This window comes from Pogona vitticeps, chromosome 1, assembly GCF_051106095.1.
Source record: "Pogona vitticeps strain Pit_001003342236 chromosome 1, PviZW2.1, whole genome shotgun sequence".
In the NCBI taxonomy this organism is placed as follows: Eukaryota; Metazoa; Chordata; class Lepidosauria; order Squamata; family Agamidae; genus Pogona; species Pogona vitticeps.
Window position 1 is genome coordinate 255,777,623 of NC_135783.1, and position 26,671 is coordinate 255,804,293.

General features: G+C 40.4%; 1 protein-coding gene across 24 annotated transcripts in view; it reads left to right on the forward strand.

The window, feature by feature from the left end:
* The window catches only part of BRSK2 (BR serine/threonine kinase 2), a 536,847-nt gene that overhangs the window by 506,406 nt on the left and 3,770 nt on the right, over window positions 1-26,671 (forward strand). For 13 of the 24 annotated variants that reach the window (XM_020788805.3, XM_020788806.3, XM_020788808.3 and 10 more), the window contains 2 exons: window positions 3,257-3,346; window positions 14,475-14,522. In XM_020788805.3, coding sequence (XP_020644464.3) covers window positions 3,257-3,346; window positions 14,475-14,522 — 138 coding nt within the window. Of the gene's footprint in view, window positions 1-3,256; window positions 3,422-14,474; window positions 14,523-14,812; window positions 20,552-26,671 lie in introns of those variants that run through there. The other 11 variants (XM_072985647.2, XM_020788807.3, XM_020788809.3 and 8 more) reach the window with 3 other exon arrangements.

The window sequence follows — 26,671 nt, forward strand, 5'->3', positions numbered from 1 at the left end:
ACAATCTACTCCAAAAATTGGCAATAGTACATGAAAAAGAAAAATCATCATCAGACTTACGCACACAGGTTCATACATCAACATACCCTCTAATTTTCGGAATGCTGTGTGGCGGCTCCATCCCCAGCATATAGAGTTCCAGCTGCAATGAGAAGCAAATGAGTGGAAACACTGGGTTGGTTGTGCATGCCTAATGCATCGTTGTATACTCACACACTGTGAGTGATAATACTGTATGACAATGTGGCTTAGAGGGAACATTGTCATACAATATTATCACACTCAAAAGAATAATATGAGTTCAATGCCATTCACCAAGTACAACAGACCTTCTAGACTTGGGCAGCACAATAGAAAAAAAGGCAACAGAGTAAGGCAGGCATTGGCTGCCTGGCACACAGAGACACCCACTCACCAAAGCAACAACCAACAATGTAACACCCAGCACAAGAAATGCCCTAAGCTGTACCCGGCCAACAACATCCACACAACCCAGTGGCACACCGGCATAGTCCACAGTCCTGGCCTACACATTACCACAGAAGTAAACAAAACAATCCTGGAAAACCCTTCCAAAATATACACATTCAAGAGAATAAATACAGAGTAAATCAACAACAAAAGAATTTTTTAAAAAATCATCAGATGAGGAAAACACTCTCCAACACACAAGGAGAAAAAGAAATAGCAAAGTAAGAACAAAAACAAAGAAACCATGCATCCCCTTCTCCCCAAAACCAAGAAGAGCAAGCAAGCAAATAAAGGAGGAGAAAAGGGGGGAACCCAATCAAAGCCCCCTTTTTACTAAAATATGGGGAATTTCTCTCTACTTGATACCTTCTTTTCTCTGAGTCCAGAAAAGGGTGGGGAAAAGGGAGGGGATCACCAAAGAATTTGAGGGAGGCATGGGATGAAAATAGTTGCACATTGGAACAGGCAAGCTGCCTAGCAGCAGCAAAAATAATAAAAAGAAATGGAGGAGAATACCCCAAAAAATCAAGGCAAAAAAGAAAAGGATCCAAGATAGAGATGGAGAAGCAGGTACCCTGTTTCCCGAAAATAAGACCTAACCTGAAAATAAGCGCTAGTATGATTTTTCACGGTGCTCATAATATAAACCCTACCCCCAAAAATAAGCCCTAAAGTGAAACCCTGCCCTCCACCATTGTGCAGCAACCAGAAGATGATATGACTGTAAAATTAATCTCCCCCCCCCAAAAAAATAAGCCCTAATGCATTTTTTGAGCAAAAATTAATATAAGACCCTGTCTTATTTTTGGGGAAACACAGTAGGGAAGAAGGAAGTAACGATGGAGGACACCAGGACCACAGCCAACAGTAATCCCACAAGGACCAACTGAGCAGTGACACTCCACTCAGGGTGCCAGGCCATTTTGCAGATTGAAAAGTTATAGAAGTAAAATAGAAGGTTTTCAGGCAACTAGCAGTCCACATTCCATGAATGGCAGTGCTCAAAATACAGAGGGCAGGGTACAATATTGTGGTCCTTCATATTAGGAAGACAAATAAATTTTTAGCTTTTGTTAAGGTAGTTGTATCTGAATTCTACTCCTGTAAAGATGGATGTGTCTGGCCTTACAATCTTATCTTTTTCTTTAAATCAATCCACATCCTTCTAAATCTCTCATGCGCGCACATGCACGCACACATGCACATCCACTCTTGGCATTGATGACTAGTAGTGAGTATTTAGCTTTATAGGTCAACAAGTTATGCAGACAGACCTGCCTTAAAAGAAGGCAAAAGCTATGAATATATATTTTTATTTAGATGGGAGCAAAAGGAAGGAAGCAAGGAAGGAAGATTCAGCTTGAGCGAAGTTGGCATAGCGTGGAACAGGTGTCATAGGAGCAAAGCTTGTATGCTCAAGGAGGTTTCCAGGTTTGGAAAGGAAACTGGAAGTTCTAGTTTGAAAGGAAATATAGCCATGTTAAACTGTAATATTTATCATATAGGGTAGTTGTGGGAAACATGTTGACCTCCAAATGTCGTTGGATTGTAACTCTCATCAGCCTTAGCTAGCATGGTCAATGGTGAGAAATGGTTGTTGTGGGTTTTCCGGGCTGTTTGGCCATGTTCTTAAGGGTTTTCTTCCTAATGTTTTGCCAGTCTCTGTGGCCAGCATCTTCAGAGGACAGGAGTCAGAACTCTTTGCTCTGTTGCAGTTTGTTGGATAGTTGAGTATTTACAGCAGTGGGAACAGCTTTTGTCCTTTCCAGGAGACTGGGTGATTAGGGTGATCAGCGTGTTTTTGTTGTGGGTGTATTATTGTGATGAGGGGGAGAGATGATCTGTCACTGTGATTTATGGGTGTCATTAGCTGGTCTTTTGTGTGCAGTGATTGCTGGTCCTTGTGGCTAGATAGAGTTCGTTGACCTTTTGCAGGCTGTATATATATATATATATATATATATATATATATATATATATATATATATATATATATATATATATATATATATATATATATATATATATATATATATATATATATATATTCAACAAACTGCATCAGAGCACAGACAGAGAAAAACCTTAAGAACGCAGCCAAACAGCCTGGAAAACCCACAGCAACCATCGGATCCTGGCCATGAAAGCCTTCGAGAATACAATGGTGAAAAATATTGGGGGTTGCATTCAAGAACATCTGCAGAGCCACAAGTAGCTGATCTAGTGCTGCTGGTATTTATCTTTTATCATGTTAATATTATCTTAGAATCTAGGATACAAAATATCCCCTTTTAGCAAATCTTGCCACTTTTGGCAGATGGGCAAAGTGGGGGGGCATTGATAAGATGAGGATGAAGAAAAAGGACAGCAGTAACAGAAGAAACAGTAAGGAGAGGAGAAAAATAGAGTCAATCTTCTGAGTAGAGTGGTAGATGTTATTCCAAGCCTAGGGAGCAGGATGCGAGGATGACTAGAAATAGGAATGAGAGAAGGAGATGAAAGGAGGTGACAATGCAGTGTGCAGGCTTGTGTAGCATTCTAATGAGAAAAAATGTGGATGTGGACTTGGGGACGGAAGGAAGTCTACAAACAAAAGATATGATGAACTACAGGGAATTGGAGATGTTTTAAAATTGAGGAGTACAAATCTGAAGGTGACACAATGCTGAGTGGGAAAATTGAAGAAAGGTGCCCCTTCCTCCTTTCCTTGCTTCCTTCCTAGACACTAAGCTCACAGCAGTCTCTGGTTCTCCTCCATCTCACAATCTGTTGTGTCTTTTCACAGGTCCAAGCCGTCGCTTTAAAAGGGTAGTAGAAACCATTCAGGCACAATTGTTAAGCACACATGACCAGCCTTCAGTGCAGCAGTTATCAGGTAAGTAGCTTCCACAGCTCCGTGCTTGGCTTCAGGCAAGGACATGAATTGGAAGCAACTCTCAACATAACCCCCTCACATTCTTCCTAAGATTAAACAGTGAGAATCCTCTGCACATCCCTCCCTCCCGCCCGCCATTTGTTTCACTGGCTCCCATTCCCTAAATGCATCTTTTCCGCACCATACCTGGCCCTCTCCTGCCCTGCTCCAAGAGCCACCTGTCCCTTTTTCACAGGAAGTGTCATCAGCAGGTTGCTGTGATTCCAGAATTTTCCCACTCTGTAGATGTTGCTTAAAACAGACATAACAAGATTGCTCTCGACAGATTTTTATTGACCTAATTTAGCTCAAGTGCCATTTAAACTACTTTTTGTAGTGAAGTTAGTGTGATTGAGCACTGACAGAAGTAGCTTCTTTGTTTCGGGTTTATATCACACCCATGATCAAAATATTTTGATATTATCTCTGAGCTCCTCTCATCAGTGAGATGAAAGTTTACCTAGATTTTTTTTTACTGGCGTCTTGGGATCTTCTAACAGCAGTTGCCACAGAGCCTCTCTAAACTTCCACAAGCCTCTTCAGTGAAGATAACTAGAAGAAAGCAGATTTTGCTACATCCAAGCAGACAAAAACAAAAACTACCAGAGACATTTGTCAGTGAGAAAGAAAATAGAACATTGTGAAAATAGATCCAAAATATTTTTTCTTAATTCACCCAAACCCTGTTGCATTGTGTCACGTGTGCAGCAGGAATGATGTCACAGACAGCAGCAGATTGCCACTAATTAACCCAGCCCTTGCTTTGATTTCAACTTCATATAACTTAGTCTTGTGCATGAATCACACACAACCTAGAATCAAAGCAGGGACGCTTCACAGTTAGCAGCAGTCTGCTGGCAATGGAGACATCACTTTTTTAAACCTAGAATGAAGATGTCTAATTCAAGAGTATTTCTGTTTCTCTCAGGAATTTATCTCTAGGCTAGTTAGAATTCATCCTGTCCCTTAAAACTATCCTTATCATGACAGGCATACAAGAAAATGTAAAGTATAAATGAGGAAGAAAGAGCAGCCTTTAAAGCTGAAGCCTAAGAAAATACTTGCCATATGTCTCAGACCTAGTAATGCAGACCGGCTTTGGCCTGGTTTTCTGACCTCTAAATTTGGCCAGCCAGAACACTGTCAGAGCTTCTTCACCTGGTGTCTACTTAGTCTAAGGAAGGAAAGGAAGAAGCAAAGTATGCTGAATAAGATGAGAGGAAATTAGGGTGGAGATACAAAGACTCAACACTTCAGGATATCTCCTTGTGGATTCACTGTAGCGACATGTAAAGCCAATCCCCTGTGTTGATGGTCGTCACAGAGAAGTTGGCCTGACTAAGAGCTGCAAAGCTAGCTACAGTGGGGTCTTGACTTGAGAAATTAATCCGTATTGGAAGGCGGTTCTCAAGTCAAAAAGTTCTCAGGTCAAATCTGCATTTCCCATAGGAATGCATTGAAAACCATTTGATCCATATCTGCTCTTTTCCGTCCATAGAAACTAATGGGAAGCTGCTATTCCGCCTTCGACCACTAGAGGGGGATATTTTGTTTCTTTTTTTCTTAGGTCAAGAAAGGTTCAGGGAAGGCAGGGAAAATACAGTCCAGGCAGTCCGAAGACTGTCTCCCAATCCACTCTCTAAACGCTGGGAGGAGTGAGGAAGCAGACAGGCACCCTTTTCACTGGCCAACAGTTAACTGAAAGTTCAAGTTTTGCACTTTCCCTGCCTCCCATGTTGGTTTTTTTCAGTTCTTAACTCAAATCTAAGTACTTAAGTCAAGTCAATATTTTCCTATGAGAGTGGTTCTTAAGTCAAAATGTTCTTAACTCGAGCCGTTCTTAAGTCAAGACCCCACTGTAGCTCTTTTGTCATAGTATTGCAAGAGTGCAGTAATGTCATTGCAAATTTGTAGCTACTCGTGATGAAGAATAAGTTTCCAGTGTATAGATTACACAGAGGGAGATAATAAGCAGCCACAATCTGGTATGAATTGAAGCTAAAACATTTTTTTAAAAATGTAACATGATGTAGTCCTTGACAAGAAAGATTTCGTGTCCCTGTGATTTAAAAATTAAATGAAAGCCCAGACTGTAGTTGAGGAGGAAACATGGAAGCAAAAATAACACCAGAGAAAGGTGATTGCAAAGAGCATGCTTTGCCAGTCATTCTGAAATGTGACAGGAGTTAATGGGAAGCTGATACCAGGATCAACACCAAGTGAGCTTTGATTGTGCACAAGGAGGAATGCTATTGGCATTCCAGCACAAAACCCACTGTTTTGTTCTTTGCTGTTTAGGAAAGAAGGATGTATTCAGCTCTGCATAATATATTTTCAGCCTGGATAGTTCAGAATCAAGTTATATTCTGTGAGGAACAGTTGCTTTCTTCAGAAGCAACCTGAATTTAATCTGTAGCTCACAGACTAAAATGCAAAGTATCTGTATTGATTCTGGCTTCTGGAGGGGTTCAGACAGCTTACCTGCTAACAAAGTAATGCCCCCCCACACCTTTCAAGTCAGGCACCATTACAGGTGAGTGACTGGGGCCTTCTGTGTCAACAAGTGTTATATACTGTGAGCAGGAAAAGCTGGTGCAATACTGCCACCGATGTGCTCTAGACCCCCAACTGTCTCCAGTCAGTCACCACCAGATTTTGTGAAGGCTATGCTTGCTACGTCTCCTGACCCTCCTTGGTCAGGGCTAGCCCATTAAATGGCTTGCCTGGGTTTCAGAACAGGACTTTCTTCTATTGTCTCTCATTCTTTGCAAGCCCATACCAATATCAATAGACATTTAGTTGTTTGTGTTTGTTTGTGTGTGTGTGTATTTGTGTATGTGTGTGCATGTGCACACATATGCCTCATTTCAGTGGTATGTTCCTGTGTCGCACCTGCATATCCCAATTAATATCTTCCATTCTCATCCTCATTTCTTCTTCTTGGGACTACCTCTGCTTAATACTTTTTAAATTACTTTAGATCTAAAGCTAGAATAAACCAAACAGCACAGGAAAGTGACGTTCTAGAAGTTCAGTGTCTTACTTGAATGCCAATCAACATCAAGGTATATCAACACTGCTTCCCCGTGTGACACAAAAACGTCATACCTTGAGAGACTCCTGATTTACAGAATGAAGCAGAGAGGATGTCTTTTTGAATGTTTGTTTTGCCTAGAAATCCTTGCATCCATGGATCTTTGAATGAAAGAGGAATCCTGTCTGAAGGATTCTATGCCAATTAGGAAAAAGTGATGCTTGCAAGGATAGATTATGGCCTCCCCCGTTTATGTCAATTCTGCTTTCACAACAGGTTCCTTTCCTCTAGTAGGTTCCCCCCACTGGGAAATAATTAGCTTTCTGGGTGGGCAATATTAAGCAACCAGTCATTCCACCCTAGGAGTGAACTTCCTTCTTTTCCCCAAGCCTATTGCATATCTGTTTTCAAATTGTCAGCCATGGCTTCAGGTTCCAGCATCCAACAATATAATTGTCAGACTGCAAGCTAGAGAATCTAACGTTACTTCTTACTTCTGGTAACAATGCAACAGGGCACTTGTTCAGCTGCCATATCTGCTGCCTGGACTTTCTAGTTACTTCTTTTTCCACTTGCTGTGAGATTATATGAACACTCCACTTGTTATGGCTGGTGTGAGTGAGGGAAAGCAAAACCACTGGGACACAAATCTAGCAGTGAAGCAACCTCTTTTTGCAGTGGTGGGCCATGTGTCGCCCTTGGATGCTGTTGGCTTACAGCTTCCACCATTCCACGTTGTTGCCTATGCCAGATACGGCAGAGGGATTTCGCAGCCTGGCACCATCTGGAGGGCTGTGCTTTGCTTATCCTTGTGTTTGAGGAAAGTTGGCACCTCACGTTGCTATCTGCAAATGTTTTTTTTTCTTCCAGAATTAGTTAAGAAGTGGAACACCAGTGTAATTAAAACAACCCGTATGGTTTGTATTTATGCAAACCTAAATGATGAGCTATTTTTGATAAAGTATTTTTTAAATGTTCTGTGGGGTGATAATTTCTCCTGAATTGGCTTTTGGCAAAGACCTGAAACATAAGAATGAGATTCAAGCCTGCGAAACATAAGAATTTAATCTTGGAAATACGCCGATCAGAAGCCTGTCCCTCGGAAGGACCTTGGATCTAAGCAGTCTTTGGAACAGGGGTGGGGAAAGTGTGATCCTCTGGATGTTGTTGAACTGCAACTCCCAGCATTCCTGAGCAGTGGCTGAGCTGGCTTGGGCTGCAGTTTGCAATCCAGAAACAGTTGTTTGGTCATCCCAGGTTTATACAATAGTGTGGTAATCTTCTCTTATGGGTGATAGTGGTGTTGTATTGAACTCCAGCAAGCTCTTAAAATTAGCTTTATGAGAAATTCTCCTAAGTACGATGTTTTCTAAGATTACAAAGTAGGACCAGACTTCTGGAGTGTTATGTGTTCTGCTTAGAATCACATCTTTTCTGAACTAAGGAAATTGGTTTCATCCCTTGTTCTGATTTGTGATGCCACCATCAATAATGATATCCATGAATCACTCAGAGATTGTACCAGTCTTCCTGCTGGTGGCTGCTGCAAAATCAGCTTAGCATGCCTTCAAGACTCAGCAGAAACATGGTGGGCATCATAGAAAATGAATGACTGTATAATATCTCTACACACAAAGACACATACGGAGAACAGATTCCCAAAGTATTTCTCTTTTTATTTTATTTTTCATTTGTCTGCACAACAGAAAGCACAGCTCATAGCAAGGCAAATTTTCTGTATGCCAGGACTGCAGAATATATTCATATAAATGAAACGGGGCATGGCACATTAGTAACAACAGAGCAGAGGTCTCCCAATTTCTTCTTTGGTGCTGCTTCTGAAGTGTGTTCATGAACTTCAAAAGGGGACCACCCTGAACTTCGCTATGAACACAGAGCAATTAAATGTGATGGAAGAAGAAGTGCAAGGCATGCATGAGTGAGGGGAAGGATTTCTATGGCATGTCATTTTTCCCCTGCAACATATATTTGAGCTTACGGGTAGGTTTGAACATGTTTATGAGTTACCTAGTGAGAAAGGCGAGGTGAGATAAATATGTTTGAACTTGCTTGTGGGTTCAAATGTCAGTTACAGAGAAAATGTGAAATGTCATAGAAATCCTCTCCCTAGTGATGACAGTATTTTACAGCCATGGGATGTCCCATGAACATCCCATGGATGACTGTATCTGTACACTATATCTTGTGACAATGTATCTAGAGCACAACCTGCTCATGAATAATTCTGTAAAACAGACTGGATCATTTCAGGCCACAAAACAGTTTTTGAATGTTTCTTTGTGTAAAAAGAGAATTCTCTGTAAGTTGAAGACTACCATGGAGAAAGCTGGACCAGAACCTTTTCCTCATTACTACGGTTTTCTACTTGCAGGAAGTTTTCAGATGGAGGAGCACTGAAAAATGGTATTCATATCTGCAGTCTGACCTGTTGCAGTATATTCTATCATTTCATTCTGCTTCATGTATAGGCCAGTAACTAGATTACTAGTTCTTGGAAACACCCATCAATATTTGCACAGATGCCCAAATGTTGTATGCCCATGCATAGGAATCTAGTTTCTGTACTAGATTAGATCAAAGGCCTGCTTAAACTAGCATCTTGTGTGCCACAGTGGCCAACTAGATACTTTGTGGGAAATCTACAAGACCTGGATATGATGGCCATCTTTCAATGTTGTTCCCCACAGACTGAGATTCAGGACGTATTACCTCTGCACCTGCAACTATAATGGCTACTAGTCATTAACAGCCTTATCCTCCATGTGTATGTCAGAGTTCCACAGACCCAAAGCATTGCATTAACTTTCTTTGCAGATTCTGATTTGACATATTCAATAGCTAGATTTTTTTCCAATTAAGTTCTTAATTCATTTGTTTGTTTGAGAGAGGGAGATACCAACCTTTCTTGGTGAGAGTTTTAACACCCTACTGGGCTCTGCTTCAGATTAAGTTATCTCTATTTCTGCTCCCTTACCTACAGTTACTCCAGTCCTATCTTACTTTTCCAAGTTCCCTTTCCCTGAGATTGTTTTATACATACCTTTCCTTTTGCTTTGCTCCCCCCCACAACATTTAAATAAACTAGCCCTTTTCTGACATCTTCTGTATTCAACCATCTCTGCTAATTCATAATTTTAAGAGATGCCAGAATGTGGCTGGTGCTTAATGAAATCACAAGCCCAGAAACTAGAGTTCAATAATTTTGAGAGATGTAAGCAAGGCAATTTGCTATGTGCCATCAAGTAGCTTCCAACTTATGGCTACCCTATGAATGAGCAACCTCCAAAATATCCTGTCTTCATCAGCCTTGCTCAGTTCCTGCAGATTCAAGCTTGTGGCTTCCATCTCATATTTGGTCATTTTTTTTCTTTCCCTGCTGCTTTCAACCTTTCCCAGCATCATCGTCTTTTCTAGAGAATCATGCCTTCTCATGATGTACTTCATTTTTAATATTTTTGCCTCCAGAGATCATTCAGGCTTGATTTGATCTAGGACCCACTTGTTCATCCTTCTGGCAGCCCAGGATATCCACAAAGCTCTTGTCCAGCACTACATTTCAAACAAATCAGGTTTTTTCCTGTCAGCTTTCTTGACTGTCCAACTTTCACACTTTCAAACATCAAGGCACATTATTGTTTCTATGCTGCTTGCCATACTCAAAAACAATATTATTGACATTACTAGTTTGGAATATTAAATTAACCTGCACTCTTATGTGTGCAGCATATAAATTGAATAAACAATAATAAAGAATAATAATACAGCAGCTTCTGCTGTCTGCCCTGAGCTATTTTTTATGGATTTGCTTTCTAGATGTATTATCTATAATCTAGACATTTTTGCCATTTTGGTCTAGATCAGGGTTGTTTTTCACATGTGCACAGTAGGCCATTGAGTGTGTCCTTGTTATTTTTACCAGTTTTGTAGGGGTATGTTTCCTGCCCCCTTACACACATATAAGCCCCATAATTTTCGACAGGGTGGCCTCTAGCCCATAATGAGAAGCCAGAGATCCTTGGAATAGTTGTGGAGCACTTTGCCTGCAGTTGCTCTCCACATTTTGGTTCTTAATTTTCCATCCACCACATTGGGCCACACATTACCAGGGTCTGTTTCTTGGGTCATGCAATATCACAGCAACAAGTGCTGTTTTCACTAATATAATCACGCTAAACTAAAAGATCTAGAAATTAAATAACAGCATTAGGAATAATCTATTCCAGAAATTAGCTTCAGGGATTTTATTGCATTATATTCCTGCAACACCAACAATATAGGATGGAAATTAATCATGAAGTCACTTATCTAGATCTTTCACAACACTGATGAAAAGCCTACACTTTTTCCCCAAGAAGTTTCCAAATATGCTTTTAAAAGATTCAGTTGATACTAAATTGAGATACTATGATTCCTCTTTAATCTCTGCTTTTATCTTTGCAAACATATATTTATTACCGCACAGAATGGAAGGTTTACTAGTGAGAGGAAATTGTGACAAATGGAAAGAGAGTTAAACATAACTATTCTAAACTCTCTTTTTTTGTTTAAAAAAGCTGTTGGTTTTTCTTAGAGGCATTTTAGTGTAAGGTGAAGTTTGACCTAGAAATACTGTAGTTTCACAACTGTCAAAAACTAAAGAATAGTTAAAAAAAGCTGAATAGTATCTCTTTTACAGTGTGCTGATGCGATTTCTTTTGCAAGTATCTCATGGACCTATTCACATTTTCCCCCATGTGATCAAATGAAATGGAATTTAGTTCTTTGATGTTATGTTTGGATGACACGTTACCAGGATTAAGTTCTAGAAGAATGACTATGTTAATCTATTGTAGCAAGACTCAAACGTGTGCTAATTGGAGAATTAACTGTAACTGAAGCAGAACCTTTGCTGAATGTGACATATTTCTAAGTAAAAATGTCTTAGGATGTTCCCCGTGGCAATGGGCATTGTCAGGGTTGTTATGAATAATATAGCATTTTATTAAGTGGGCCCATAGGTTTAATTTTCCTTCAGGCCCATCACAGAAGTACAATCCTTCAAGACCTAAAGTCCCAAGTGGAGAAGCATTTTAGTTGACATGGGCAGAAAAAAAAGTTGGTGTGTCCGTAGCCTTACCTATGAGGGTTTTCTTTGTGAGCCAGATAGATGTTTAGAAGCCCTAGACTACAAAGTTGGTATCGAAATGTGTTCTTGCGCCATCAAGCATACCCATCACAGTCTTTTTTTACCATGATTGTCCTGGTATTGAGGTACCTATTGAATGGTGTCCTGATGTAGCATCAAGCAGATTGTATCCTTCCATCTCCAGCAGAGCCATTCTGTTTCTTTCGGAGACCACAACAGGAAGAGGACAGGGACTGCTCCCCAGCTATGAGCCAGGGCTAGCCGCAAATCTATATGACATGATAGCAATGAAGGGTGTGGTTGGGTGACGAGGTGGGGTGGTGATAGCACTTCTGCCACTTAATGGTGACCAGCACTTTTTAAATTCTAGAAGTAAATTATTTGTGAGGAATGTCTTTTAAACAATTATACTGAAAGAATCCAGTGTTGCATGAAAGGACGTCTGCTGTGCAGTGAGACTTCCTCACATCCTTCCTGCAGCTTTTGCATCTGTTCCAATCTGCCATGACAAATTTCAAGGGCATAAGTGAAGGGGCAAATTGCCCACATCTGCCTTTGCTTATGGAAGCGGTTGCCTCAGAAGAAGAGTTACTTAGATTTTTTTTTCTTATGTGTTTCCTCCCATTATGATCGTCTCCTTGAATGTTTAGGAAAGGTGGAAGTTTCCCATTAAGAAATCAATTTAATGGATAATAAAATAAATTAGGTGTTTGGAAAGGCCTTATACATATTAGCATTTACAATCCCAGAATTATAATTTTTGGGAAAGATAATGTGGTACCTTGAATGTACGTAGGATAATACCTTGCTCACATTTTACTGGTATGATGCTCAGATCATCATACTGGATTCATGCATATGAACTAGCTAATTAGACCTTTTCAAGGATGTCTTGTGTTAGTACAGTTGCAAATAGCTTCTCATGTATCTGTGTTCTATGGTGAATGTTAGTTGTATGTGGTAAACACTGAAAACATATATTATCCCCTCAGCTTTCAGATGTACCCAGCAGAATCCTGACAATCACATTTAAATGACTGCTTTTATTCATTGATCCTCCTTTGAATTGTTTGTACAACAAAAATAAAACAGGAACAACCAAAATATTGTGGCACCTTTAAGATTAATTAAGAACTCAAGCAGATGGAGCATTTGTTCTTCCCTGCTTTGTCCTGGTTTAAACAGGTTTTACTGGGACTTCTGTTTACACCATCCCATTTCTCTCTTAAAATATTGGTGTCTGTTTCAGAAATGGATCAAAAATCTTGCCCAAAAAAATGAAGAAATGCTTATTTTATTTTTATTCATTTGATACTAAAAGAAAGAAAGAAAGGGGCGATATACAAAATAGTAATCATGAGGGGAGATATACAAAATAGTAATCATGAACTAGGCATATATATATAAAGAAACTCTTTATAACCCTTTAAAAACCTCTACTGTGATTTCATCTATGTCATTTCCCCCCACTTTGCTTAAGTAGATTACTGCTAAATAGAGATGGGGGTTTTCGTATAGAAATATGTATATTCCCACATAGATAGAAATAACAAGGGTCCAGCCACATGGGGCCAGACTGTTCACTCACGATTTCGTCGCTGACATGAGCTCAACAGAGCCTTCCTATCCTGCCGTTGCCTGCAATCGATTACTCGTTCCTGGCAGGAGGCAGGATGATAAGCCTCTCTGCTAGGTCGCAGAGTGGCTAATCGATTGCGGACAATGGCGCAATAGGAAGCCTCCGCAGAGCCGGGGGCAGTGGTGAAATTGTGAGTGGACAGACTGGCCCCATGGAGCCGGACCCTCAATATTTCCACCTATGCATTGATTTTCATATTCGTATACAAATACCCCAATCTCTAGTGTTAAACTGAAAGGCTCTAATGATGATAAACATCCACTGATAATTTGCCTCAGAAAGCAGCTCCTTTCAAAAGTCGCTATTTTAAAAATCTAGAAGAAACTCTAGAAGTGTTCTTCTCCTGGATTTTTGTGCTCCATTATTGTGTTTGTTCATTTTAAAACCGGAATAAAACTAAACTGAAAATCCCCACACAACAGACATCCGATGCTCATCTGCTTTGGGAATCTGCTGCCTCCAAAAATAACAGTTCTTAAAACCTGGAGGAAAATACAGGCATGATCTTCTACTGGATTTTTGTGGTTGTTTGTGTAAGTGCAATAGCACTAAATTGTATGCTTTCAAACAGAGGAGTCTTGTTCCGTGAGTAAAAAGTGAAATGAAAACATGCTGGAGGTGATTGTAAAAAGCATGAAAACCTGGGTTTTTGTTGTAGTTTGAAACATAGATGGTACCAGTTGAGCCCTGATATCATCAGACAATGGGAAAAATACCGTTGTCATCACTGCTTATGAAGTGCAACAATTCTGGATTAGCCCAAAATTATTTCAGTGTGAGCTTTTATGGATTAATCTTACTACCTCAGAATTTTTTATCTGAGGAATTGAATTGCGATCCACAAAAGGTGGCACTGAAATTAAATCTGTTGAAAAGGAGTCAGAATATTTCAGTTTAGGTTTGTTTCTGCTGAAGTAGACTGAAAAGGCTACCCCTTTAAGGGTACTTTGTAGTATTTGCAAAATTTATCTGAGAGATTTTACCAGTGCCCAGAAATGAGGCACCTGTTGTAACATAGATATTGCATATACAAGTATGAGGATGTGAAATGTGGAGAAAAGGTTTGCTTTATGCTATACATCTGATATAAAAAGGTTTCTGTTGCACAGGTTGAGGAAGAAAGGCCAGAATGTTACGTGGAAATGCTAAACCCCTATATGCATTCTGCTGCAGGAGATGATTTTGCTACATTACTACCTTTTACATAGAGTTTTGGAAACCACTTTTTTTATATTTTCCCCTCCCTCCTCTTTCCATTCTTATACTCTAGACACCACTAACTGTATGGAGTTGATGACTGGGAGACTTTCCAAATGTGGTAAGAACTTCCCTTCCACCTTCTCTTCTTCCCAGCCCTCACTGAACATGATTAGCCACGTACCATTTGCTTGTCTTCTGAAGACACACCCTGCCCAGTTTTTCCCTCCACCATACATGTGTGCACAAACCTGCCATGTTTCAAGCACATGTGTATGTTGTTCCACAGTCTTGTAAGCGCCTCTTCTCACAGCTAACACCCCTCCCTTCCCCAGTGTTTGGTGATATTGTAGATGCTTTTAAGGCTTTACTCTGACTTCACCTTCAAATTACCCTTTCTCCGCTCTGCAGACCTATACCACTCCCCTGGCTGCTGTGCTACTGCTTGGCTCCCCACACCGCATACCAAAAAGAGGACAGTAAGATTCTGCCTTAATTTCCCTGACTCTCGCTGTGATCCATCTAGGGAGATCCTTCTTTTGCTACCACTGCAAATGAAATATCTTACACAAGCACTGCAAACTGAACTGCTGTAAATAAGCTTAACTCCAGGCCCACCTCATTGTCCTGCTTTTGATGGAAGTTGGCCTACAAATAACATAGAGCAAGCAAGTTTCCACTCAACGTTTGTCCTGCTTGATTCAAGATGACATAGCTAACACTTACTTTCCTCTACTCCTCAGTTACCAAAGATTTGTGTTCCCTGCTTCCTTTTTCCAAAAACAGAACAGGATGCTTGGAAGCAAGACTTATGTTTTGACTTAGAGTAGAATTAGGCAACATGCTCTCTTGGAGCCATGTGAGACTTTTTAAGGCTGCTTTTTTTGGGAGGGGTCACTTCTTCCCCAGCCCCTCTTTTTCCAGGAGCATCTATTTGCCTTTCAAATGTCTTGCAGACCCTCCTGCACTGTTTAAAAGCAAAAGTACAATGTTAAAAACTGGAAGACTTCTAGCCAGATTTTGCTCCAGGCTTGGCATCTGCCATTTTGAATGGTCCGTGTGGCCCCCAGCTCTACCAAAGTTGCCAGTCCCTGTTTAGAGGTAAGATGGTACTTGCAGCAAGACTTCTTTATGGCTGAGAATTTCACCTCTCAGCAGTATCTGAGCTAACAAATAGCTGTTTCTTTTCCACTGCTGTCTGTGATGGCTCAGCTGAAGAGTCATACTCATGATGTCTCTGGAGCTGCTTTGGAACGAACGAAACATTTCTACCAGTGTAAGAAGGAATAGAATTTGATTCATGAGGTGTCTCCTCTCCTTGTCATTAAAATCACATCACTCGGCCAGAGGGAGGTCTTTCCATTCACTTCTCCAAGGGATATTTCTTTGATTTATTATCTCTACTAGCAGGATATATTGCCCCCAGTCTCCTTCTGGAGAGTCATCTGAATCCTAGACAGATCTTTATTTCCTTTATAAAAACATCAAATACCAAATCCTCTCTCCCTTTAAGCCCTAGTTATTAGAAGCAACACCATCCAGCCCAGTGTTACCAGTTCTGACTGACTAAGGTATCAGTCGGGAGTCTTTCCTAGCATTACCTAGAGATTCTGGTGGTTTCCTATCCAAATATTAAGCACACCAGATCCTGCTTAGCCTGCAAAATCAAGGGCAGGGGTATTTTTGCTTATATGAAAAGCTATGGATAATTGTGAGCTGCCCCTGACACCCCCTCCATGATGAGAGGGTGAGTCTTTGCAGAAGAAGGAGACTTATTAAAATAGAGAAGGGGAGAAAACAACTTGCCCCAAAAGTCTTTTACCAGATCAGGTTCAGCTTGATCCTGAACAGAAACAGACCAGCTGGCCCCGACAGGCAGCTGGTATGCAGCCCCTTGCAGACCTGGGACCTTCTGGGCTGATAACTAAAATGTCCTTAGCAGAACTGGGCCCCTCCAGGCCAGGTGCAATAGAGTTGTTGTCTGAGCTGGGAACATAAGTCCTTGTGGACAGAGGCCCTTCTGGGCTGGTAACAGACAAGTCCAAAACAAGGTCCAGCTCCTGCAACGAACCCCGGACCCTAGTCCAATGGGTTTACACAATTTTATGGGTGTGAGTGAGCTAGGTCACTCCCCAAAGTTCATAAGTACAACTGGTATGGGGCATCTCTTGCCCAGAGACAGGCAGGTTTTGCAGGCAGGAGGTACACTGCCCTTGTGTGGCCATACCCCTAGTCCTTGGGCTCTGACAGTAGGAACATTTGTTCACACCCCCTCCTGGGTGGCATGACCAGAGTTCAGGCAGAAACTGGCTTATTGGGCTGGCTGGAGGGCCCAGGGCTCAAGGTGGGAGAGAAAGGGTCAGCCACTCGTCTGTATTATCTCCAGCAGCACCCAACACCTCCTTAGCTTTCCAGATGCCTCAGCTTTGGATCCTCACTCATCTCGTCTTACCCTGACAGCTTATTCAGGTGATGCCATCAGCTACCCTCAAAGTGGATCGGTACAGACGTCTTTTCCCTCAAACGCTGGCCAGCCCTCTGCATCTTCCCACTGATCCTCTTAATTTTTCCGGTTTTTCTTTTATCTCTAGCTCAGCCATCCCCACAGCTGCACCTGCAAGGGCAGTGTGCTCCCCAGCCTAGACCCGGGTATTGAGCGTGGAGAAAGCATGCCTGCTGCGCCCAACGAGTGAGCTCTGCCCACTATGCTGGCCAGCCATGACCAGGGCAGGCTCACAGTAATATTAACATTTACCATTGCCTTATAGCATTTAGGCAAATGAAATAAAACTTCACCAGTTATATCTGACAAAATTCCTTCTTCCTTCCACATAACTCTTTGTATTACAGGAGCCCTGGCCTTTTTTCAGGTGATAACCTTAAGAGTCTATTGTGATTTTCCCCTCCCCATCTCAGGTACATCCCCCCCCCCCCAATCACTTTCTTGGGACTCTTCCTCTTGTTGAACAGCATTGTTAAACACAATACTTACAGAATAATCAATAAACAAAATAATCAGTTTAGCGATTTTCCATGGTTGATACTTAACGACATGAGGGACCTGAAACACAAAATGCATGTAAATCAACGGGATCTGGCTACATCTAAGCTGGTATCACTCTAGGACATTTAGAGGCAGAAAACACAAGGTTCCTCTTGATGGATCAGAAACTGTGGACATCTAGTCATAGAATCATCATAGGGTTGGAAGGGACCTTGGAGGTCTTCTAGTCCAATGCCTTGCCCAAGGCAGGAGACGTCATACCATCTTGGACAGATGGCTGTCCTATCTTTTCTTGAAAACTTCCAGTGATGGGGCACCCACAACACCGGGAGGCAAACTGTTCCACTGCTTAATGTCTCACTGTCAGGAAATCCCTCCTTATTTCCAGGTTGGATCTCCCTCTGATGAGTTTCTACCCATTAGTTCTTATCCTACCCTCAGGTACAATGGAGAATAAATCAATGCCCTCTTCTCTGTGGCAATGCTTCAGATATTGGAAGACTGCTATCATGTCTCCCATCAATCTTCTGTTTGTTAAGCTAAACATACCTAGTTCTTTTAGTCGTTCTTCATAGGATTTATCATCTTTTGTTGCTCTTCTTTGCACCCCTTCCAGGGCCTCAGCGTCTTTTTTGGTGACCAGAACTGGACACAGCACTCCAAGTGCAGCCTCACCAGCATGGTATAGAGTGGTATTATCACTTCCCGTGGTCTTGATGCTATCCCCCTGTTGATGCAGCCTAGGATTGCGTTGGCTTTCTTGGCAGTTGCCGCACTTCTGACTCATCCTTAGGCAGTGGTCCACCAGGACATCTAAATCCCTCTCACAGGTACTGCTGTCGAGCCAGGTACCACCTATCCTGTACCTGTGCATCTGGTTTCTCCTACCTAAATGCAGGACCTTACTTTTCGCACCACTGAACTGTATCTTATTGGATAGGACCCAATGTTCAAGTCTGTCTAGATCCTTCTGAATGTTGAGTCTCTCTTCCAAAGTATTAGCAATTCCCCCCAGCTTTGTGTCATCAGCAAATTTTATTAGTGCTCCTTCAATCCCCTCATCCAGGCCATTTATGAAGATGTTGAAGAGCACTGGGCCCTGGACCGAACCTTGTTCCACCATGCTTTCTCCAAGAGGAAGCCACATGGTAGATCTGAAGTGCCGCAAGCAGGAAAAGAAGTTGAAATCTTTCCCCTGTAGCTTACCTCCAGCATTTAGCACTCATTGGTATGGTAGCACTATGTACAAAGGGAAATATAATGTGTTGCCATTCAAAAGACTGAACTCTTATGAGCTTGTCTGATCCTTCTATAAGCCATTTAAGCTACGGCCAAACCACATCTTCTGGCAGAAAATCTCCAAAGTTAATTATGCATCTTTCCTTTGTTAGTCAGGTATTCCCTTAGTCATCTTTGTTAGTCATTCTGCCTGCACTTTTCAGTATCTTTTCCAGCACTGTACCCTTCAAAAAAAAATCATTTGGAGCAACCAAAAATGGATAAAGCTTCAGCTGAATAAAGAAGGCCATGCTGCTAGTCAGAGTTTTGTTCATCAGTTATGTATGCAAATCGTTTTCTGATACTCATAAAGATTCATAAATAAATGCTGATGCAGAGACAAGAAGACTTTAGAACTGGATACAGGCAGAAAGCAGAGACACATAGAAGATAGGAAAGTATGATACCAAAATAGGATAACAAGTAAATTTAGAAAGGAATTGTATAGATTTAAACATAAGAATTCAAAGCTGACCCATATTCTTCTGCCAGTGAGACATAACAACTCTGTCAGTAGCAGGCTTCTCCTAAGAACTGAACTAGAAGTAGTTTTTCATATTAAAATATACATAGAAAATATCTCTGCTGGTGGGCTATTTAATTAGTTAATTAATGTTCAGATACCTCTGGGTCAAGTGCATTCAAAATACCCTGATCTCTGAGGTGGGACAAACTGTTGGCATCAAAGGAAAAGAAAAACCTTAAGGTTTAGCTGAGGCAATGACAGTTCTTGTCCATTGCTTTTGGGAGGAATTAGTTCTCATTTTGCCAGCTTCCAAACACAACTTGAATAACTTCATGGTGTTCGTTCCTTCTCATGATTCCATGTATATGGTATTCATGCATAGTTTCTCTGTCCTGGTGAGGACAATGTAGAATGTCTTGTCTTCTTTGATCCAGTAGCCTGTAACACTATTTGTACAATAGTTCCCTAGTAATGATAAAGCTGTCAGGTTTTTTTTTTTTTTTAAAAAAGAGTTGCCTATGCAACCCATTTGAATTTTTCCTTTACTTTGGTGCTGTGGAATTTCTCTTTGGTCCACATTGGGTCATAGGGTTTTCTTTTTGGCTGTCAACGGTGTCTCTGCCACATTAATGAACTGAAACATACAAACTCATCTTCCTTCTCTACTTCCTTGGCACCCAACCTCCTCCAAGGATTTTCTGCTTTACCTAGTGACTTCCACAACATCCATCCTTTCTGTTTTATATAAATATATAAAGTATCTCTTTCAGCTCTGACCTTTTTGCTTGTCATTCCTCCCTAACTGCACAATCTTGTGTATTTTTATGCTGGAGAAGAAATATTCAGGACAGGTTGCTTTATGTAAACCATTCAAACCATTTTAAACATGCTCTGGTGTTACATTAACCTTTTCTCATGATTCTAGAAGTTGTGTGAAGATTTTTTTTTCCCCAATGTACTGGACAGAACCTAGTGTCAGCAGAAGTACCTAGACAGTTTCACTATACAATACTTGAAACACAAGTTAATTTTTTGCACAGATTTTAAGAATGTGCATGTTAACTTTTCACAGTCTTCCATTCCTACCAACTGTTGTGTTGGACATCAAGTACCATAGATGTTAGGGTTTCTCAAAATTGCCCTTGGACAATTTTCCCTTGTTGATTTGTTTCCAAGAAGACATTTCTTCCCAAAACAAATTCCACATGAAAGTGCTGTCTTGCCGCCTCAGCCTTTCTGTTCTCTTGAAATACTTTCCCAGTAATTTCTCAGACCCCAACAATGTCAATACATGACAGGGCTGATAAAAATCAGCTCTTACTTTTTTAAAAAAGGCATTCCAGATGTTCAACAGAGTTTAAAGTTATGGGGAAGATGGGGAAATATAAATGTTCCATGTACTTTTATATGCAAAAATATTTCTCAAAACTTGCCAAATGCAGTGCATTTGTTATAAATAAGACTAACATTTTTATTGTTTTGTTCATGCTTGTCTTCTGCATTTCTCTATGCACCTGCTTCTCCTGTCTTCCCCTTGATGCTTATTCTGCAATCCCTTTTTTAACTCATCTTGCTGAATAAGTAGCTTAGTTGCATATTTTGGAGTAAATGTATATGTTTTTGCCCTTCCAAGCACCACCTGTAGCTTTTTAGTGCTCTATTTCACACTTCTTGTTTCCCTATTTCATTTAGCATATGAAGACATGGGGTCCAAAGCCACATGGGAACCTAAATTCGTCACAACAAGACATTTAAGGGTTTTCTTGTGCTTCAGTTTTCATTTATCAACACTAAAATTCTCTCATGCTGTTTCATAACTTTCCTCCATGATTCTCTCTTATACTCTACTTTATTGCCTGCTTGGTTGCTGTCAAGGCAGAAGAGAATGTGGACAAGGAGAAATATGAATTAAGAATTTGGGCAATGTGGATTTTGTTCTATATTCATACAGCAAATGTAACGAAAATACTGTTGTGTCTGCGAAAAGACTGTAGGTGTTAAGTAAATCATGTGCCCATAAGTGAAGTAACAATTTAAGATTATTTAATTCTGGGAACAGGCATACTCAAAAAAATCCTACATTTCATACTTCTTTTCCCCTCCTCTTAAACCAGTGAATTGAAAGCCTGGTGCAGACATTGGCAGCTTGGGAAAAATGATTTGGAGGGGAAACACAGCTGCTAAAATCCCCTAGTTAGTCATGCTGGCTGGGAGAGTCTGATCATTATAGTTCAAGAATATTTTTTTTTAATTCTGGGGGTTCATTACCTTTTGTCTTCAATACCATGGAGGTACAGCCAAGATATATAATCCTTATGCTTTCTCAGAGTTCAGAAACCAAGATAATATTTGAGTCTCACATTGAATTAGATTGTAATCCTTGCAGTGGATGCCTATTTGGAGATGGAATTGACATCACCAAAATACTAATGAAGCCACCCATAATTAATACCTCATCCATGTTTGGAAAAGAGGGGTACAAAAACATAAAGACTCTACTAGCATGCTCTGTTCTTTAGACAAGTTCAGGTGTAGCTGGGCTAATAAAAAGTAGAAATATGGCAAGGTTTAGGATAGACAGTGAGTTAACATGGCCATTGTGCTGTCGACTGGTGCTTACTGTTATCTTGGTAATGTAAGCTGATCAAACTTTAATCAACAAAATCTGCAACGTGCATATTGTTCCTCAGGGCATATTCGCAGCCTTTCAGTACTCTTTGCCTTCCCTGAGAAACATGTATGAGAATCCAAGAGCAATAATAATAGTGTTCCAGTTGCCTCTTGAACTAATTGGGTGGTAAACATTCCATATAATGTAATTGGAATACATCCATTGTAAAATAGATCCACTGCAGTATATCATGTGCTGCACTTGTTTTAGATAGGAAGTTTAAAGTCTTGTCTAATAAGCTACTCTGGAATTGCTACTTCACTCGTAGTAGAAATACTACCATTATATTGTGACTGAGTTTTCATGTCTGTTTCAGTGGATAAGACACTATTTTGGTGGCTATGTCTAGCTGCAGCTACATGGATATGCTGTTATGTTTCAGCATTGAAGGGAGCCCTCTTATGGCAGAAAACAGAAAAATTTCTAAACAAAATACAGTACTGTACAGTATAGCCAAAAGTAATAAGCGTGCATGAACATAGCGTTGGGGAGACTCTGTCTCCTTTTCTTGCTTTGTTGTAAAAAAAGGATCTACCATATTTAATCCTTTCAGATAACATTCCATTCAAGCAGTACAGTACAATCATGTTAATTTGTTCCCAATTAAAGTTAATTAGTAACTTACGCATATACACTCATCAATGGATGTTCATATGAAGAAAAAAAAGTTGTGTTAGCTACAAAATTTTGAGAAAGTGTATAAAAGAAACTATTGCATGAAATACAACAGTAAACCTGCTAGATTTTCATTAAAGATTTTTGTTTCATTCATTTTCCCCACACCCCATCATCCTTAAGGGATAATAGGATGTTGGAATTACACTCTTCTCCTTTCTCAGCCCTATCACGGTTGTGGGAAGGGGAGGTTCTTGTTACCCTGAAGTTAAGTGCCACTAAGCTCAGCAGTGCTCAGTCCTAAATAAACAGCTATAAGGACTGTTGCCTGAAACAAAGCCACCTAGAAGTGGAACCAGGATTTAAAAAATAGGAAGACGTTTTCAATCGGTTTGTTGACATCATCTTATTAGAACCAAAACAAGAAGGAATTAAAATGTCAGGAGGAAGTGAGTCAGATTTACTTTGTAGGAGAACTTGTTCCAAGATTTGAGCATCACAGTCAAGAAAGGCATGTCCCATGACCCAACAGCAGCATTTCTGCGACACTGCCCTTTATCTCCATGCACAGGTATGCAGTTATTTTATTTATTGATTTGTAAGATTTATATACTGCCTATCAGCAGTGTTTCTAGAGTGACTGAGAAAACAAGGTCAAACTTAAAAAATCAAAATAAAATGTGTGATTAAAATAGCAGTGCAGTTACATATATGGAAGCACAAAGGCCAGCATATATTAAACACATTACATTTTTAGGTTTGGTTGGTTTGAAGAAGGAAGAAAAGGGGGATTGAAAAACCCCAACAGTTTTGAAAATGTTATATATCCATTCTTACCTCTAGCAGCAAGGATGGAGCAGTGAGGAGATTGTGCCTCACTCATAGTACTCCTAGTGGATACTTCCAATTTTATTTCTTTAATTTTTCATATCAGTCCTAGTCTAGGTAATCACAAATTTGTTCTAGCATTAAATGCAGTTAAGAACACTGAAATCAGGGAGCTCACAAGCTCTTTCTGCTGAATGAATTTTGGACATACTGGTTTATTTTTTTTATATAAGACAAAAAGGCTTCCATGTCCAACTTGATAAAACCCAAAATGGCCAAATCTGTACTGTTAAAGACTGGACTTTATATCTTACTGCAAATTACCTTCATCAAAGGGACTTATGTTTACAAAAAGGATCAAGCTGGTTCTGACGTATGGCAACCCTTTCCAGGGTTTTCTAAGTAGAGAATATTTAGTAGTGGCTTGCATAAGTGAAACTACACACTAATGGCATTCTCTGCACATTGGAGGGAGGTGGAGATACAGTTGTCTTCCAGCTGAGTTTCACTTGACACAGACCTTAGTACTGTACTACTCAGTGGTAAATTTTGAATTTGCTTATTTCTAAATCAATTAATATGTGTACATATGCCAGGGTTAAATTCATACTTTGAAAAAAGATGTTCCTAATTTCTAATGGGGTTGAAGGGGGCCTTTTAAAAAAAATGAAGTGGCAGATAGTTACTTTATATAGTAGCTTGTGGATCTAACTCATGTGTAAGGTTCTTTTGGCATGCCAGCTTTGAATAGGTGCCACACCCCACATGAATAGGTGCCACAATCCAGATGTGTGACATCATGTAGAAAACTGTGGGAGGCATGAGTTTGTTGCTGCTTTCTTGCAACCGAGCAAAGATAACTTTGTTCAGAATGTGGTGTAAACTGCATAGAACATGTCCTGAGAAGAAAGGAGTCTATGGTTATGTAGTGCATTGTTCAGATCAGTTCAGTGAAGCACTTCTGAGTTGCTATTTTCTGCAGAGTTTCAGGAAAAATGCAAATCCCTTCCTCCTAGTGGCGTCTAGGTTTCTCCTAGAGAAACTTTAGTACTTAATTTTCCTAAAGAGAAAATATAGTTTCTTGATCTGTCAGGCTTCCAGCATCAACATTCCTCATGAACCCACTGATGAATGGCATTGACTAACAAATACAGTGGTGCCTCGCACAACGAGTGCCTCACACAACGATGAATTCACACAACGATGCCTTTTTCTGTCAAATTTGCTGCCTCACACAGCGATGTTTCCTATGGGGGATTTTCACACAACGATCTCCCTTTTCGCTCCTGTAAAAAGTGTCTTACAATGTTTGGAAGCTGTTTTAAATGATTGCAATGGTTAGTCCACCTCCTGAAACCTACGCAAACTGATTTTGGTGTTGTTCTGACACTTCGTTAATTTATGATGATTTTTTGAATTTTCTCCATTGGAAACCATTGGATGGTCTGTCTAATGGTTTCCAATGGAAAAAACAAAAAATCATCATAAATTAATGAAGTGTCAGAACAACACCAAAATCAGTTTGCATAGGTTTCAGGAGGTGGACTAACCATTGCAATCATTTAAAACAGCTTCCAAACACTGTAAGACACTTTTACAGGAGCGAAAAAGGACTTCGCAAAGCCATTGGAATGTATTGAGTCGGCTCCAATACATTCCAATGAAGGAAACATTGTTTCACACAGCGATGTTTCCTATGGGGATTTTCACTCAGCAATGGCAATCCATTCCAATTGGAACGGATTAACCAGTTTTCAATGCATTCCTATGAGAAATGGTGTTTCACAGAACGATGTTTCACACAACGTTGATTTTTTTGGAACCAATTAACATCGTTGTGTGAGGCACCATTGTATGCATATACAGTGTGGTCACAGTCCAGTGTGGAATGAAGCACCCTTCAATTCATTGAAATCAGTTGGCTTAACTCTGACAGGATGTGGTCTTACGTCCTATGCTTCCCACAAAATTGGGAGCAAAGTTCATGCCTTTCAAGAAAGGTAGCAACTCTGTTTTATATGCTTGTCATCCAATCAACTTCAGAATGATAATAGCTAAGCTATATTCTAATCATGTAACATGGTAGCTACTCTCTCTGGGTAGATCCCATGCTTTAACAGTAGCATATAATTCAAGTCATACTATAGGACGAGTCTTTAAGATAGGTAAATGTTTCCCTTGACAATTTTTGTCCAGTCGTGTTCGACCCTAGGGGGCATTGCTCATCCCCGTTTCCAAGCCATAGAGCCAGCGTTTGTCCAAAGACAATCTTCCGTGGTCACATGGCTGCTGCAACTTAGACACAGAATGCTGTTACCTTCCCACCGAAGTGGTCCCTAGTTATCTACTTGCATTTACATGCTTTCGAACCGCTAGGTTGGCGGGAGCTGGCACAAGCAACAGGCGCTCACTCCGTCGCGTGGATTCGATCTTACAACTGCTTGGTCTTCTGACCCTGCAGCACAGGTTTCTGCTATTTAGCCCGCAGTGCCACCACATCCCTTTAAGATAGACATTTACACAAATCCAGTAGAAAGTCACAGCTAGAGTAAGCCCACTGAAGCAGTTTGGATTTTATGAATCAACTCCTTTCTTAAGTTCCTTTGGTTCAAATGGGTCACCTCCAGTTGTGATTGACTATTTGATTTCGGCCACAGCATCTTAAGAAGTCTATTTGTTATTTGAATGCTATGATCTGCCTGTCACATAGAAAGACTGCACTTAGTCATTATTGCTCCAGCATGGGATCCCATCATAAGAAAATAGGAGCCACAGCATGGGGAAAAAATGGATGCAGATTATGGATGAGGAGTTAGGAGGCAGCTGTGTGTATTTCACAGAAGCTGATCATCATTTGTTGGTTGTGTTTTCCAGTGTGTGTGTGTTTTCTGAGTCTAACTGCTCTTCTGCTGAGTAACACAACAGGCTTATAGTAGGTGGCACCCTGAGAGGAACTGTTCAGTTAAGCATTTCTCATGTCTGGAATAAAAGACTACCCAGAAGGGTTTTTCCATTCACTTAAGTGAAGAAGCATATTAGCAAATTCTTTCTTTTATGAACACAGATCTTCTTTTCTTTTTGAAGTAATGGGCCAGTATGTGTACGCAAAAGCTATGTGTATATGTCGAAATACACGTGTAGCTGTGGTTCAGGCAAAATTCCTTTATAGTAGAAGGTTTTGTGCTCAATCATATGTGCCGAGAAGGACGATCCACCGTAGAATCCTATTCCCTTACATGATGATGTAAGAGTAATAATATAGGCATTTCCCTCTGGTAGACTCTCCTTCACGCTTCTGCACATGCATTGGTTTTTAAATTGGCCATGGATGACTGATAGTGTAAAGGATAGCCTGCTGGAAGAGGAAAACTGCTGTCGCGTTACTCTTACGTGCATGGTTTTTCTCAA